The sequence below is a fragment of the Diaporthe batatas genome (assembly GCF_019321695.1).
Source record: "Diaporthe batatas strain CRI 302-4 chromosome Unknown Contig00019, whole genome shotgun sequence".
NCBI lineage: Eukaryota > Fungi > Ascomycota > Sordariomycetes > Diaporthales > Diaporthaceae > Diaporthe > Diaporthe batatas.
Window position 1 is genome coordinate 56,560 of NW_025408566.1, and position 16,788 is coordinate 73,347.

The window sequence follows — 16,788 nt, forward strand, 5'->3', positions numbered from 1 at the left end:
CAAAGAGAGGCCGAACGCCAAAAACCCAAAACCTCCGACTGGCAGCGCCCCAGCAGATGCCGGCTCGCGCATGCCCACCGGTCCACAAGCACACCGCGGCACGAAACAAGTGACCAAAACCATAGCAGTGACAAGAACAGGCCCCCAGGTCCCCAGAGCTGCGTTTTTTGTCCGCCAGCTGTGCCCGTACGTCGGGCTGCCATATGGGCGCATGTGGTAGCTCACGCCAGCCCGGCTGGCGTCGGCAACATCGTCCGGAGTACACCACGTTTCATGACGCACCAGCGGCTGGTCGAATCAGTCTTTGCATCTTGCGAATCGCAATCGGCGTCCAGAGAAAAGACCTCCGAATGTCCTCCTTTTCACCACCAGCAGGATGGTGATGGCCCCGTTGCGCTCCCGCTGCGTCACACTGCCCAGGGCCGACGCTCATCTGCGGCGCGAGTCTATCCTGGCGAAGCAGACGGCCCAGGAAGTTGACTCGTGGCTCGCTCAAGCTCGCTTTCGGAGAGAGGCCCCACCCGCAACCTACCGCACGCCGCTGTCTGATTCTGTCTTCATTGTGCAGACGTACCAAGGGTCCCCGGAACCATCCTACTGTGTATGTATCACACAAACACAACCGTACCCAGGCAAGCCTGGAGGACCTGCCGAGAATGCCTGTTTATTGTAGTATATAGGGAGTAGCTGTTCTGAGCGTGCACCAACCATCCGTCTCGTCCTCGAGGGATTAAAGCGCCCCCTCTCTGTCGGATTGAGACAGGCTTGCAGGCTTGACAGGCCATCCCAGGGGGGCCACTGTCCGCGTCTGTGCTTCTACATACCCTGTTGGCCCCGTGCACGTCCGCCCGGCCCATCGGCTGGCGTAGTGGTGTATACCGTGCAAACATGGGTCCCAGCAACGGAGTTCCCAAGACCATAAGACTGTCGTCATTGTGGGGATATGACAGCTCGCTTCTTGGACCCTAGCCTCTTTTCGTCCAGCGACGCGAGATGTCAACGAAACCTCCCGAGCCACCCCCCGACAGGGGACCGACAGGGTGCAAGGACGAGCCCTTTTTGGTTCTTTCATCTCTCGGAGTGCGTCTTGCATCCTGGCCATGTGGCCAACATGCTTTGTCAACGATTACAAAAACTGTCTTGCGATGCAAGGCGGCGTACACACCGTTGCTGCCAGGTACGCAGTACCATCGGTGGGAGGGCTGACCGGCAACTCCCTGTGCATTTACGCACCAACCAATTCTCCCTGGATGCACTGCAGGTTTAGGTGATATTTTTATGTATAACGTTCAAAAAGAAACAAACAAATCTTTGGCCTTGAGCACGAGCATTCGGGCTCATGCACTGGGCCTTGGCTGATGAAATCTTTGGGATTGTAAGTGCGGGCGCTCAGCGCCACAGGACACTGACTTAGTACACTCCTTGCCCAGGCCAACACTGGATTGACGGAAGGGACGCAGCCATCCCCAGAAGACTTGAATCTGAGTGTTTTGTGTGTGTGTGTGTGCGCGTGCAGAACGGTGTGTGCACGACCATACGTACACGCCTGTCCTGCCCCTAATAACCGCCGTCAGCCCGTCAGCCCCAACATGCTGATCCAGGGTCCACGGAACCATGCTGCAATGCCGAAGAGCTAGAGCCAGGATTTTTCTAGAAGCACCGCGGGGGCGATGTCGATCATCAAACCATTTCCTCCAATACATATACCCAACATGTTTTGGATGCCGAGATACGAGCTCGTGTGCGCATCCTCCGTTTCCCACTCCGGCAAACAAGACCGATCGCACAAGATCGAACGCGGCACGGCAACCAACGTCGGTGATGAGGGGAGTGGATGACGAGAGAACCGAACCCCCTTGACCGTGGTGTCCACGGCTCCCGCCCCGGAAGTGTCCTGGTTGTGTAAGCGGGTAGGCAGGTAGGCTGTCAATATTGAGTTCGTGGCCGGAGATGGTTCGACGATCATTTCTCGACGCGGCACCCGCAAACTTGGCCGCGGCGTCAATAATGCAACGGCTCACGCATGGACCCTGCGTCTCATCCTCGTACCCAGATAACCGTAGATATGTTTCCATGAGTACATCGCTTATTTTTGGCACGGCGATCGGTTCGATGGGCTCTAGTTGACCTGTCAATTCGATCGGTGACGGCTGTGTGTGCCCCATAGCCCGTTGCCCGCCAACCCAACCCCCCCCAAAAGCTTTGCTCGCCGGGCTAGCCAGCCGGCCTGCGGCTCGCTGGACCCTGAACAGCACGGCATCATCTCTGGGCCACGTTGGGTCCTCGGAGGCACTAATGAACCGAGATGGTAAGACGAGCCCTTCAGCCCGTACAGTGAACCATGTGTAAAGTGGAATGGGCGTAGATTGGGCCGGGTAGCGAGTAGGGGGTTTCCAAGGAGCAACGGTCGGTAGGCATGGGACCGGCCGCTGGTGCAAACCTTCTCTCCGGGCCTAGGGCCCGACCCCGGTTGCCACGGGGGTGGGTGAGCCAGACAAAGAGACCTCGTGTTCAACAATGTCCTTGGCCGGAATACGACGTTTCGGGACGGGGGAGCTTCGGCAGTGGGTGCCCGTCCCGGGGCTTCGGCGGTGGTGGGCCGGGGTCCCCATGAAGACATCTGGAGTTACTGTGCCGTGGCAGCGTGTGTGCGACTCCTGCTCCATCTCCCGTCGGCTAAACAAGGCCATGGTCTGCGTGCCAGCGTTCGTGCAGCACAACTGGCACACGAGATCTTCACTCGTGCCTGTGCGATCACGAGCCGGTCAGAGGTCAATCCTTGCCGTGTTGCTTCATCTTGGGCGGCGGTGATCAGCTTGGGTTGTTTGGGGGAAGGTATCCCTGGCTCACGAAACATCGCCACAATGACTCTGTGACATTGCTGAATCGCACAAGCTGTGCCCTAGGCCTGATGTCTGCGCGCGTTTCCGAGGGGCATCGGCGGCCATCAAAGCGGCACGGGCGTCTTGATGATACACACACCCTCGACTCCTCGAGTCCCTGCGTCGCGGAAAGAGCTGAGAATGCGATTTGACGTCAGGGCCGAGTCAGTCTCTTTTTTTTTTTTTTTTTTTGGAGTTGGAGCTGGAGTTGGAGCCGGGCAACAAGGGCTGCAAGGTGGTGGTGGTTTCTGTGCGCACTGCGCAAGGAAGCCTCCCGTCCCGTCACGGTTCCCCAACCCAGGGTCCCACCCATCACCGTGGGCCGGCGATGATACCGGACCAAGACAAAGTAGTCCGCACAGCACCATGTGCTTGAGGCTGGGTTGATAAGGAGCAGGATGGTGACCCGACTTTTCTGTTCGCAGTTGGGGGTGAGTAGATATTCTGATACTGTGTATCATCTCATTCTCCTCCCCCCCCCCCCCCAACGGCAACGCACCGAGGCGGATAGACTGCCATTAGTCCCGGCCCTAACCCTGGCTTCATGTTTGATGTCTGATGTCCTGAGGCTGTGGACGGGAGGGACGGCAGAGAGGGCACATGCTCGTGGCTGGATGATTGGCCACGGTGCACCTCTGCGTCACCTCCTTCTACTCCTGTCTCGCCCGTCATGTGCACCGAGCGAGGCTGCGGCAGGGCAGCTGGCCCGCTGCCCCTCCATCTCGCCCAGCGTAGGAGGTGTCAGATGCCAGGCGCCGCATCCGTGCCTCTTGGCCGCAGCATCAACACACCTGCGAGTCTGCGACCCCTCGGGCCTCTGGGGAACCCTCTGGCGCCCTCTAGCCTGCTCGTCTGCTCGTGCCAGGCCTAGCCACTACTGCGTGGGCGGGCGGGATGCTATTCAGGCCCAAGCTGCTTGCTTGCTTGCTTGCTTATCTTATCGGAGCCCCCGATTGCGCATTCTGCTACGCTGTGGTCTGGCCTTCGCCTCGCCTCGCCGTGCGTAGTCCCCCCCTTCACCACACTCGTCCTGTTCAGACCGACGACTCGCGAATCTGTCTGCATCACCGCCATTCCCTAACCCCTACCAAGCTCAGGACTCCTTCTCCCGAGGCCAGAAGTCCCTCCCCCCTCCCCTTTTCCCATCGCAGCATTCTTCCAGTCGTGTCTGCCACCTCGGAACCACACCCGCCATCAAACCTAGACGACCCGTCCTCCTCGAAAGCCGGGCCTTTGCCCCTTTGTTCCGCTGTCCTGCCGACACGCCCCTGTCCTCCAAACATGTCAGCATCCAGCGCCCCTCCGACAATAGCCCCTCCCCCGGAGGAGAACCACAGCGACAGCTCGAAGCTACGCATCTTTATCGGCATCTTGAAGAAGTGAGTGCCCATCTCTCGCGCCGATGTGTCCCCATCGCCCGTCCACCGCTCCGTCCCCGCCTATATCTTGTTTGGACGGGTTGCGACCAACCGAAACACCAGACAAGGCCCTTGGTCCCGACTCGGCTTGCCGCCCGCTCACTCGGGGCTCGGCCCCGGTGCCTTGTACCTGTGCCGGTGTTGGTGCCGCGCTGGGTGGACAGGACAGAGATACATGCCTTGACGACGCTGACGTTTTCCACTGCCTAGGTTCATCGGCGTTGCCGACCTCGCCTCCGTCCGCTTCTCTCTGCCCTCACAACTCTTGGAGCCCACGCCAAACCTCGAGTACTGGAATTATCTCGATGCGCCCAATGCCTTCATAGCCATCGGCACCTCCGACGACCCCGTCGACCGCATGCTGGAGGCTCTGCGCTTCTGGTTTACAAAGGATCTGAAATACGCAAAGGGGAAGCCATGCAAGCCCTACAATTCTTGCCTCGGCGAGTTCTTCAGGGTATGTGCCCAAGTTGCTTGCCTCGTGTGAAACGCCGCTAATCATGTCTTCTTGTGCAGTGCAATTGGGAGACCGAGGATAATGCGCCGAGGATCAAGACCAAAGACGCCAACCCCGGCGGTAGTGTCCCAGGCAGTGGTGCCTCCAGCCTGAAGTCCGGCAGGCTGGCCGGGCTCGGCTCCGGGGGCTCGCGGGCAGCCTCAACCGTATCAGTCCCACAGACCGCCAAGGACCCGACAGATCCCGTAGTTCGCGTCTCATACCTGACAGAGCAGACTTCCCACCATCCTCCAGTCAGTGCCTTTTATGTCGACTGCCCTGACAAGGGCCTTCATGCCTGCGGGTTCGACCAGATCAGCGCCAAGTTCACCGGTACCTCAATCAAGGTCAGTCCGGGAGAGCACAACTTGGGGATTTTCATAACCTTGGAGAGGAGGAACAACGAGACCTACCAGTTGAAGCACCCTGCAGCTCATCTGGGTGGTCTTCTCCGGGGCGCCCTCAGCGTCAGTGTCGGAGATATGGCCTACATCACCTGCCCGCAGACCAAGTTGAAGGCCATCCTAAACTACTACGACGAGGGGTGGCTGCGGGGCTCGACCAACAAGATGGACGGGATCGTCTTCAAGTACGACCCAGAAAACGACGACAAGGAGAAGATCAAGGACGTGCCTGACGAGGACATCTTGATAAGATTGCACGGGGCATGGAAGGAGAAGATCCAGTTTACCACAGGCCCCAAGCCCTTTGTGAGTTGTCGCACCGCCTGCTCTGTTTCCCAACAGTGCGTACTGACCAACACCGCACAGGACTCTCACCCACCTGAGGCAAGAACAACCATTATAGACATAGAGCCCCTCAGCGTGGCCCCCAAGTCTCTCCCGCCCATGGATCAGCAACTGCCTCACGAGTCGTTGAAACTCTGGAGCGGCGTGACAGATGCAATCGTTGGCAAACAGTTCTCCAAGGCCACGACAATCAAGCAGGATCTGGAAGAGGCGCAACGTGAGAAGGCCAGGGAGAGAGAAAGGGCGGGCGAGGACTTCAAGCCCGTCTTCTTCAAACAGGTCACCGGCAACGGCGGCCAACCCGAGCTGACCGAGAAGGGCCGAGAGGTCCTGAGGCGAGCGCAGAAGGCGGAGTGGAACCTGGACGGCATTGTGCCATAATCTGCTGTGCTACACAAGACGAGAAGTTCTCAATGTGCGTGTATTTTTCGCTGGCCTTGTTTGAGGCGAATCTTGTTTCGGCCGCTTGAGCGCAGGCTATTCTGGAGGTGAGCTGACGCTCTCACCTCTCTCTCTTTGCTTGAGGTTGCATGGCTCTCTGGATCGGGGCGGCGTTGCTTTCTTGTACTCCGTACACCGTCATTTCTCGGGATCATTTTCTTCCAAGGACTCGCGACACGAGGCCGGACACAGATACACACGACCACGCACGCACACATATATACACATATACTTACAGCTCATACATTGCACGTTTAGTCCGCCGGGGTATTTGAAATCGGGTGTTTAGGATAGAATAGGGCTACATTTACAGATCTGAAATGAGCCTTCGGCACTCACATACACCAATCGCATCTGTTACTACATCTCCGGAATCACAAGCTCTGCTATTACTACATACATACCACTGCATGTGGGCTGCTCGGCCGAGCAGTTCAAGTTGCTCAGTGCGTGTACCTCGTACGTCTGCACGATTCATCGATGATCAATCATGAAGCAATGGTAGATAGGCTCGGTGGCTTCGACCGAACAGGTGCAGCACAGTAGTGTCGAGCGTAACTGGTTTAGCTTCTATTCCGTATACGTCCGAGGACATACACGGCGTCCTCATAAAGTGGTACTCCGTATTTCATCGGGAATTTCCAGCCAGCCCGTGCTCAACTCGAGAGCATCTTGTAAGATTGCGGGCCGACACGGATCAGCCCAAAGCGAGGTCTAACAAGCACAATGTGGCACATCAATTACTACATTCGAATTCCATGAAGGTTTCCGAGTAATCCTCTGGGATATCATGTGTTCACTGTGAACTCTGTGGTTGCACTAACAGGGTAACACGGTTGGTGTCGAGAGGCAGTTAGTAATAGTTGTATGGGCGGGAGTTGCTTGCATGGAAGACTGGGGGTGAGCCTCTCTGTGTTCTAAGTTGGCTCTGCACTATGTGGCTCCCAGAACATGTCGACAAAATGTGCTATGTGGGCCGGTATCAGACGTGGGTCAATGGGCAACATCACCGGTACAGGTCCAGATGTCTAGCATCACTTCCCCGGAATACCGCGGATCCCTAACACTTGTGCAGTTTAAGAAGGACCGAATTGATTACACAAGTGGTAAAAACCGGATGACAGAATGCGCCAATTAAGCAACCTAGGCACATTGGGGCTGTGGATGCATAACGAACTCGTAGTTGGCCTGGTTTCGATATCTTCCCTCGGTTCACGCCGCTTCCAAGGCTGCCGAACCCAGCATCATGCAATCAGCACTCGAGTGCTGATGCAGCCAAAAGGAAGCCTCGTTGCGAGCAAGTTCCCACCACAACTGCCGGCTGTCAGGCACACTCGGATTCCGTGACTTGAACGAAATAATTGTCTTCGGTCCATATGGACCAACACTCAGATTCCCACGGCTTCATTGGGTTCACTAGTTGGAAATCGAAGTTTCGGAAGAGCTGCCATTGTCCTTGAGCTTCGGGTGAGAACTTCCAGTGACCGACAGATAGACTTACTTCGAAGTAGAACTTGTTCAGTTCCATCACCGCCAACGGCTTTCCGGCACAACCGTACCGGCCGTATCCGAAAGCGATATCTACGTTCCGCTTCATCGCCAGTCGAGCCTTGTCGTCCGCCTCTATGAATCTCTCGGGCCGGAAGATCTCCGGATCATGGCCCCAGTAACGAGGTGACCGCATCATGGGCATCAAGTTCCACCCTATTGAAGTGCCACCGGGGATGAACTTTCCGTCGATCTCATCGCCCTGAGGAGGCACGACTTTGGGAAACACTGCAACATTGAGAATCAGCGGTCAAGGAATTTGAATTAGTGGCTTGATGCCCATAAAGCAAATACTAGGTTAAAAGGTCGCTGTAGCGACTGAGGACGGGGTGTTCCGTTTTTGAGGTATCTAGAAGCTGCTTACTGGTCGGGACCGGAGGACGCATGCGGAGGCCCTCGTATATCACAGCCTGGAATGGATCAGTGAGCAGTACTCTATATGACTTTTGTCTGCCTCGTATAATGAGAGGCACATGATCCATGGCATGTGCCTGCTGCTCACCTGGAGGTAGGGGATTGCTTTTGCCTCCTCCTGTTTGATGGGGCTGGAGATGCCCCCTTTCCTAACGGCCTCGGAAACAACGAACTTCAGCTTGTTGTAAACGCGCGGAGTTGACATGAGATAAAGCATGGTGCATCGCATCGTTGATGCCGCCGTGTCCGAGCCGGCAGTGACAGCAAACAACACTTCGCTGAGACACGGTCCCTCTTCGAGGCCATGCCGTTTGAAAGCGCCCTGTTCATTAGCACCCGTAAAGAGCCACGGAAGCCCGCATATGATGATGACATACCATCAAGTCTTTTTCATCAGGAGCCCCCGGCCGGTATCGCTCCCTGACCGCCTTCTCGGCCGCCCTGTTGGTTTCGTGTCAGCTTTTCAGATCTCGGGAGGTTCTTTGGCACCGGCAGGATTTGCACTTACCCCATGACAAGACCAAAACCTTCTGTGTCTGTCGATTTTGGACCGAGGGTCCTAAGGAACCAACCGGACAGGGTAATTCTGCGTAGCCATGGGATTGACATTGGAATTGTGAAAGTTCTCAGGGCCGAGCGACCACCGGCAAACAGACCCCCGACGTCAGTGTCGGTTTCCAGGAAGCCCATCGCCTTTCCGAATGTGATGCGGGTGATGGTGTCTAACGTAAAATAGCTGGCTATTGTGGCAAAATTGACAGTGGTTGATAGGCAAGCATTCTGAGTCGTCTTACTTCGGAGGTGATGGAGGAGAGCGTTGATCATACCATCCACAATCGGTTCCATGCCCAGGGTCTCGCGTCCCCCGTAGGGATTAGCTAGTTTTGCTTTGATGGCATCGTGAGCTGAAGCATCTAGCGTCGAGAACATGGTGTGGTAGTCGGGATGCCTGATTGAACTTAGATAGGAAGCGTCCTTGTTATATTGGCTGCGTGTCCCGGACATCCTCCTCAGGACATCAGGGTCATCAGTGAGGAGCAGCCGAGGGCCAATTCTGACGAGATGACCGTACTTCTCGGCCAGAGCAGCATAGACCCACGGCTCTCGGCCGCTGACGACACTGGAGAGCGCCCACCAGTAGGAGAAAGAGGCTATGAAAGGTCCGGGAATCTTTCGAAGACGACTCCATGTATAGATCGCCGAGAAAAGAAAGTATACCGCCACTGCTGCCAGGAAGAAGCCCAACAAATCGGTTGTAGGCAACGCCAGAGAGTCTATGAAGGATTCGATGGCCATGGCGAGTGCGAATGTTCAGAGGTATCGGAATTTGGGTCCACTTAGGTTCCAAGTTAATATTGGAAAGAATCGGCATTCAATATATGCGAGGAGAGATGCTGACGAAACTGTCAATGAGGCACTGTTCTTGCTGTCCCTTATCTATTTGGAGGAACAGCACACATGTAGCAATATCAGAGTCCTGGGTGCCTATGGCCCATGTCAATAAGACGTATAAGGTCCGACTTGCCTAGGGAGTACTGCATGGGACTATGCTCCTCTGCCTCTTCTTTGCCAAGTAATTAAAGACCGGTTGACCATGGTCCCCACCAAAGCCTGTTGAGGATGATAGGAAAGTGCGGGCCAAGTCCGGCTTCACCTTCCGTGGCCTGCTTCCGACGGTGATTTGCATGGACCGTTGTTACCATAAGATAGTATGACGAAGCAAGTGGTGTTGTCTTGCTCCGCATTTTGGGTTCCAGAGACCATGTCGTGTCACCCACCAGCGTGAGCACTAAGTCGGCAAAATAATGACTAGGGACTTCAGGAGGGGTTTGCCTGATAAGACTTCTTTGCATCAATAATTGCTGCCGCCAGTTGGCGGCACGCATATGCAGTGTGCTTACACAGTGGGTGGACTTTTCCAACGACAACGGCCGCGCTGAGGGACTAGCGACTAGCTTGCCCAGGTGCATTAGAATCATGGGAGCGCAAGTCATTTCCATCTCGTCATAATCCATATGGTATCAAGATATCATATGGTAGTAGCCTTTTGAGGCCGCGGGGAATCTCCCGACTAGTTATTTAAATATAGCTAGGCTTTAACTATATTATATTTTTAATTCAACTATTTAACTATTTATAATCCTCTTACTATTTAAACTTATTTATATAATTATAAAAAAGTATTAATTATATTATTTCTTTCTTTTATATTATAGAATTTATTTTTATATAAATATTTATTATTTTCTTTTAAAATTTATATAAAGTTTTAAATAACTTTATATATATATATATAAATTATTTATATTTTTTTAATTCTAGTATTAAGTTAAAAGTAAATAGTTAAAGTTTTAAAGAAATAAAATATAATATATCTTTTAAAAATTAATTTAATTAAATTTATTATATAAAACTTTTATAATAACTTTATAATTATTTATAATACTATTTATTATTAAAAGATACTTTTATATATTAATATATTAAGTTATATTTAATTAGTTTAAATTAATATTATTAGTTTTAATATTAATTAATTTATTAAAAGTTAAAGTTATTATAAATTATAAGTTAATTTTAATACTATTAAATATTATATATAAAGTTATTATATAACTTAAACTTTTATATATAAGTTAGTTAAAATAAATAAAAATAAAGTTATTATTCCTTTAAAGGTTTTAACTTTATTTAAATAAATATTTATTAAATAAAATTACTTAAAAGTAGTTACTTAACTTATTATATAACTTATTAAACTAAGAGATAATTAAGTAAAGTAACTATACTTTATTATTATATATAATATTTAATTATATTAATAGAGTTTAAAAATAAATTTAAGAATTAATTTTAATATAATATATTTACTTTAAGTTTATAATTTTAATAATTTATAAATAAAAAGAAATAGTTATTAATAATTAAATTTATAATTATATAAAAATAAACTTTATTTTAAAGAGAAGTTATTAACATTTAAAATAATTAATATATTTTAAAAAAATTAAAGAATTATAAGCTTAATTTAAAAGTAATTAAAATTTATAAAATTTTAATTTTAAACTTAAAGGCTCCTTTTAAATTTAACTCTTTTAAAAGAAAAATATTAAAAAGTTTAAAAAAACTTAAATAAAGTTAGATAAAATTATAGTAATATAATATAATTAAATAAATAATTAATTATAAATTTATAATTATAAATCTTTTAACTATATATTTAAAAGAAATTTATATTTATATTAATTTTTAATAAAATAACTTTAATTTTTTCTTTTTTATTAATTTAAATAAATTATTTTTTATTTTTTATAAATTTTAATATTTTATTATAAAAGATTTAATAATAATATATTATTAACTTTTATTATTAAAAATAATATAAATTCTATTATTATTTATAAAAGATTATTTAATTAAGAAATTAAAAGATTAAATAATATATAAATATTTTTCTAATTTTATATAATAATAAAAATATTTTTATTTTAATATATAATTATTAAGTATTTTTAAAATAAAATATTTATATATAACTTAAAATATTTATAAAATAATAAATTATAAAATAAATAAAACTTTAATTATATTATATATTTTTATATTATATAATTATTTATTTTTCTTTAATTTAAAATTTATATATAAAGTTTTAATAACTTTATATATATTCTTATAATTTTTATAAAAAACTTTAAATTTTCTTTTATTATTTTTATTATATTTTTATATTATTAAAAGTTAATAATTATTAATAATAAAAATATAAATTTAATGGAAAATAAGTTTATTATACTCTTTTTTATTTTTTATAAATTACTTTTAAAACTTTCTTTAAAAGTTTTTATATTTTATTATAAAAGTTTTAAAATAATATATTATAAATTATTTCTTTATTTTAAATTCTTTTAAAATTAATTATATATTTAAATAAAAGTTATAATATTAACTTTATAAATTTATTTAATAAAGGTTTTATTAATATATATATATATATCTATATATATATTTAAAAGAATAATTTTTAATTAAACTTTCTTTAATATAATTTATTTATATAATAATTATTTTTAAACTTAACTTTATTATATAATTTTTTATAATAATTAAATAATAAATTACTTTTATTTATAATTAATATTATTATTAAAATAATACCTTTTAACTTTATTTATATATTATAAAATTAAGGTTATAAATATTTATTATATTATAATTATTATTCTTAATATTATATTTTTTAAATATTAAATTTTAAATATTTATTATTATATAAAAGTATTATATATATCTTTAAATATATATAAAATAAAAGTAAAATTATAATTATATAAAATAAATAAACTATTTATTTTTAATTATTTATAAAATAAAAGCTTTTATTTTAAATATTATTTTAAACTTTTTAAAAATATCTTTAAAATCTTAAATATTTTTATAATAAAAATATTTAAACTTTTATTATATAATTTAAAATTTATATTAAATCTAATTATTATTTATAAAAGAACCGCTTAATTAAAAGAAAGGATTAGAATTTTAAGTTAATACTTAAAACACTAAACAGTATATAAGGTCGACATGCTGTTCCGTGATAGTTATACTCTTAGCTGCGTCTTATAATCATGTGATGCCCCCCCCCGTCCTGTGTAGATTGTGATTTAAAGAATTAAGGCCCCTATATTGGAACATGCTTAGGCTGCCTTTTCCAAGACCGTATTATAGTATACCTATAACTACACATCTGTGTAGATGTTGTATTGAAAGGGCTGGGATGAGCCGCCTGGAAGGTGACCCTGTAGCTGTTGAGTCTTCTTAGATCAAGTCAAGATGCACTGTCCGTGGCTAATACAACTGGTCCAAAGACGAATCCTGAGCCGGATCTTGGTCTCGGCCGAGAGGGCGCTGGGTGTGGTAGACTGTGGGCCAAAATGGGCTCCTTGTTGTGCAGGTAGGTAGTACCGAGGCATGCACGCTACACGGCAATTCGGGCGGGAGCCATGCCTGACTGGGGATAAGTCCCATCGTCCTTTGATGCTGTTCTGGAAAATGCTGCCAGCAAGAGCGTTAGTTAGTCATGTGCGGAGTGGTGTGCCCCTGCACTAACAGGGCCCAGGCCCAGAGCGGTGCTGTGGTGCCGTGGTGGTGCTGACTGAGCTGCACAGGTGCCCAGGTGGTCCCTACCTCCCTACCTGGGTCCCTAGGTAGGGACACAGTACCACTGCCCAGCCGATCCAGGTACCAGTCAGGCTGACCGGGGCATTGCGGCGCAGTGCCCGGTGCAGAGAAATAGGGAGAAAAAATAGAAAAGGGCAAAAAAAACTTGGCGAGCCAAAACAACAAGCCACGGGCACGGCTGCAACTCAGCATCCTGCCTCGCCTGCCCGTCTGCTTCTTCCCTTCTCCTTCTCTTCCCTTCCTCAGCCCAAGCAAGGTCCAAGACGCTCGCCCACCGCACCCTGCCGCGCTGCCAATCTGTTTCCCCCGCGGGTGCTTTCCCTAGCATTTTCTCTTTCGCCTGGTTTTCTTTTCTTCAAGATCCTCCTCTGTGCGGTCTAGGTCAGCAGCCAACCACCTGGGTAGGTAGCCTCCTCCTCTTCCTTTGTCCTGCAACCTCGTCACCTCCAACCGCCCCGCCCCGTCCTGCCCCGTCCTGCCCCGTCCTACCGTCGCCGCCTCGCCCAGGCACAGAGTCTTGCCTCCCCGACAGTCTGCACCTCCTGACAGTGGAGACCGTTGCTGGCCAGAGACGCTCGCCGCTCAAGCCGCCTACACAGTGTTTGACACTAGGCCCTGTCCACAAGCCTGGCTGGACGACTTGCATCTGTATCCTGTTGTCGACCTGTCACTGACACTGCTTGTCTCGACCCTCCAGTCATCAGCGCACTCCCTCCCCCCGCGCCGACAAGTCACCGAAAAAAAGATTCACGCATCGGGCCAGAGCCAGAGCGCTTCCCACGCCACTCGCCCCACTCCGTGTCCTTTTCTCGCAACCCCAGCTCTGCTGCGACTGTCTGCACCTCGCCCAAAGCCAGTGTCTCTTTCGCCAGCCCGCCGCCCTTTCACGACAGGCTCAAGACCTTCGCGAAGAAACACAGTGACCCGCCTGCGACCCCGCCTCTGCCGAACCCGAAAACCAGCCGAACAGTGCAGGACCGACCGTTCTTGTCCCATCCACCCACTCTGCATCACGATCACCTGTGGCTTTAACTAGTCATGGCTAATCCGCTGCAGTTTGCCTATCGGACCCAGAAGGCCATCGGCGTCTTTGATGCCGCGCCTGTCTACGCCCCCCTCCCTGGGTTCGTCAAGCCCGAAGGGAACCTACGCTGCTGTATATACTCTCCTTGCGGCCGATACTTCGCATGGGCCTCTAATGAAGGCGTGAGCGTTGTTGACGCCTCCAACGGCCAGGTCTTGGCCTCCCTCCCCCTGTCAGCCGTCTACGAGCTGGGCTTTTCCCCCCGCGGCACCTTCATCGCCACCTGGGAGAGACCATCCAAGGATGAGGCTGGCGATGCCACCAAGAACCTCAAGATCTGGCGCACCATCGAGCCTTCCGCTGACGATGCGGCGAAGCAGCCCCTTGGCCAGTTCGTGCAAAAATCTCAAAATGGTTGGAACTTGCAATACACAGCAGACGAACAGTACTGCGCCCGACTCGTCACAAACGAGGTCCAGTTCTACGACAGCAACGACCTCAAGACTGTCTGGAACAAGCTGAGGGTTGAAGGCGTCACGGACTTCGCCCTCGCTCCCGGGTCCACTCACAACCTGGCCGTCTTCGTGCCGGAGAGAAAGGTAATCGAGCATCCCCTCTCCCCCCCCTTTCCACCTGGCTGGTCCTTTCCGTGCGTGTTTCGTAGTCCCTCGTGTGTCATGGCTGACTCTCATTTACCGCAACAGGGCCAGCCCGCCGCTGTCAAAGTTTTCAACGTGCCCCAGTTTGCGAGCCCCATCTCGCAAAAGACCTTTTTCAAGGGCGACAAGGTTCAGCTGAAATGGAACCAGCAGGGCTCCAGCTTGATTGTGCTGGCCCAGACAGACGTTGACAAGTCGAACAAGAGCTACTATGGAGAGACCACGATGTACTTGTTGAGTGCGAACGGCGCCTTCGATGCTCGCGTCACCCTGGACAAGGAAGGCCCGATCCACGACGTTGCTTGGTCTCCCAACGGCAGGGAGTTTGGTGTCATCTACGGCTACATGCCCGCCAAGACAACCATTTTCAATCACCGCGGCGTTGCGACCCACTCCTTCCCAATGGGCCCAAGAAACACAATCATCTTTTCGCCTACGGGACGATTTGTCCTGGTCGCTGGATTCGGCAATTTGGCGGGCCAGATCGACGTATACGACCTCGAAAAGGACCACCGAAAGGTCTGTACCATCGAGAGCGGGAACCCCAGTGTGTGCCAGTGGAGTCCCGATAGTGTCTACATCATGACGGCAACGACCTCGCCCCGCCTGCGCGTAGACAATGGCGTAAAGCTCTGGCATGTTGGCGGGGCCATCATGTACAACGAGGAGATGGTCGAGCTCTACAACGTCATGTGGCGGCCCATACCGGTTGATCAATTGCCCAAGAACCTGGACCCGCTGAACCCGGTCCCGACAGCGCACGAGTCTGCAGTGACCTACCTCGGCACGGTCAAGACACCATCCAAGCCAGTTGGTGCCTATCGGCCGCCGGGTGCTCGGGGTACTTCGACACCGCTACATTTCAAGCGTGAGGATGAAGGTGGCGCCGCCCATGTCATGGGCAATGGGGCCCCCTCTGCCAGCTTGAACGGTTTTGGACGAGCTCGCCGCCAAGTTCCTGGCGCCGAGTTTGCCGAACAGGCACAGGTTCCAGGCGCAGCATATGGTCGCCAGTCCGTCCCCGGTGCTGAGCCTGTTGGCGGCGACGACAGTCTGTCCAAGACCGCCCTCAAGAACAAGAAGAAGCGCGGGAACAAGAAAGCGAAAGACAGCGAGACAAAGCCTGTAGGCGGCCTCGAGGGCGGCCTAGCCCCCCCGGCGCAGGAATACGGCAGTGGCTCGGGCGGCGAGACTCGGAGGAGCGATCGCCGCGGAGCCCAACAGCATGGCAGCTCGCGGAGCCGCTCGCGCCACCCCCAGAACGGCCAAGGCCGCAGCCGCAGCAACACGCAACGTAACAACGAGCACGGGCGCAACAACGGGCCTCGGGATCATACCCCGTCCGGGCGAGACCGCCAGCAGGAGCCGGCAGGACAAGCGCCCGCCCAAGGGGATAACGCTGCTGCGAGCCAGGCCCAGAACCCCAACGCCAAGAAGATGAGGGGCCTGCAAAAGAAGATCCGGGCGATAGAGGATCTCGAGATGCGTCTGGCCGGGGGCGAGAAGTTGGAGGACACACAGATGAAGAAGATTGGGACCAAAGTGTCCGTCCTTAAGGAGCTGGAGGCGTTGGAGAAGGAGTCCGCATGAGGGCTTGCCATGTATGAGACGACTGGGCGACAGCCTGTAGCCCACTCCTCCCACGACGTGCTCTGCTGCACCTCTCCCCCGGTGGCCAACTGCACCATCGACCAAGAGCGTGCGATATAGGCAAGTCAAGGAAGAGCGACACAGAGTAGAGAGCAGGGGGTACTCGCGAGCTCGCAGAAACCGCCGTGGTCTATGCAAGCGAGGAGGCCGCCCACATTTTGGACAGACCACCTAGAAAATCGCCTCTGCAGAGGAATTGAGGGCATAGAAAAGTTAGGGCAGAACGCTCAGCGTAGACTTACCAGATAAATGATTAAAAGATGTATCAAACACTGCCTCTTTGGCCACTCTTTGCGACCCTGTGCATAATTGGCGACGACAGGCCAGCA

The 16,788-nt window shown here is 49.4% G+C and overlaps 3 protein-coding genes across 3 annotated transcripts; 2 read left to right on the forward strand and 1 right to left on the reverse strand.

Moving 5' to 3' along the window:
- Nucleotides 1-3,083: 3,083 nt before the first annotated feature.
- KVR01_012424 (uncharacterized protein) lies at nt 3,084-6,351 on the forward strand. The gene is made up of 4 exons (XM_044787395.1): nt 3,084-4,261; nt 4,511-4,757; nt 4,817-5,506; nt 5,567-6,351. The coding sequence occupies exons 1-4, from the start codon at nt 3,777-3,779 to the stop codon at nt 5,924-5,926; spliced, it is 1,782 nt and encodes a 593-aa protein (XP_044638612.1). The 5' UTR covers nt 3,084-3,776; the 3' UTR covers nt 5,927-6,351.
- A 517-nt stretch (nt 6,352-6,868) lies between these two features.
- KVR01_012387 (uncharacterized protein) lies at nt 6,869-9,765 on the reverse strand. The gene is made up of 6 exons (XM_044784090.1): nt 8,457-9,765; nt 8,326-8,389; nt 8,037-8,270; nt 7,899-7,944; nt 7,488-7,762; nt 6,869-7,430 (listed from the first exon to the last, which is right to left on the reverse strand). The coding sequence occupies exons 1-6, from the start codon at nt 9,242-9,244 to the stop codon at nt 7,311-7,313; spliced, it is 1,527 nt and encodes a 508-aa protein (XP_044638575.1). The 5' UTR covers nt 9,245-9,765; the 3' UTR covers nt 6,869-7,310.
- Nucleotides 9,766-13,171: 3,406 nt separating this feature from the next.
- KVR01_012354 (uncharacterized protein) lies at nt 13,172-16,734 on the forward strand. Its single transcript, XM_044792551.1, has 3 exons — nt 13,172-13,527; nt 13,824-14,749; nt 14,855-16,734. Exons 2-3 carry the CDS (start codon nt 14,165-14,167, stop codon nt 16,397-16,399), a joined length of 2,130 nt encoding a protein of 709 aa, XP_044638542.1. The 5' UTR covers nt 13,172-13,527; nt 13,824-14,164; the 3' UTR covers nt 16,400-16,734.
- The last annotated feature ends 54 nt before the right edge of the window (nt 16,735-16,788 follow it).

Coding starts and splice junctions, on each gene's coding strand:
- KVR01_012424 (XM_044787395.1), top strand. CDS start 3,777: ATGCTATTCAGGCCCAAGCTGCTTGCTTGCTTGCTTGCTTATCTTATC. Junction 4,262..4,510: donor TTTATCGGCATCTTGAAGAA/GTGAGTGCCCAT, acceptor TCCACTGCCTAG/GTTCATCGGCGTTGCCGACC. Junction 5,507..5,566: donor CCACAGGCCCCAAGCCCTTT/GTGAGTTGTCGC, acceptor AACACCGCACAG/GACTCTCACCCACCTGAGGC.
- KVR01_012387 (XM_044784090.1), bottom strand. CDS start 9,244: ATGGCCATCGAATCCTTCATAGACTCTCTGGCGTTGCCTACAACCGAT. Junction 7,763..7,898: donor GCGTCCTCCGGTCCCGACCA/GTAAGCAGCTTC, acceptor TCAATGTTGCAG/TGTTTCCCAAAGTCGTGCCT. Junction 7,431..7,487: donor TGAACAAGTTCTACTTCGAA/GTAAGTCTATCT, acceptor GGACAATGGCAG/CTCTTCCGAAACTTCGATTT.
- KVR01_012354 (XM_044792551.1), top strand. CDS start 14,165: ATGGCTAATCCGCTGCAGTTTGCCTATCGGACCCAGAAGGCCATCGGC. Junction 14,750..14,854: donor TCTTCGTGCCGGAGAGAAAG/GTAATCGAGCAT, acceptor TTACCGCAACAG/GGCCAGCCCGCCGCTGTCAA.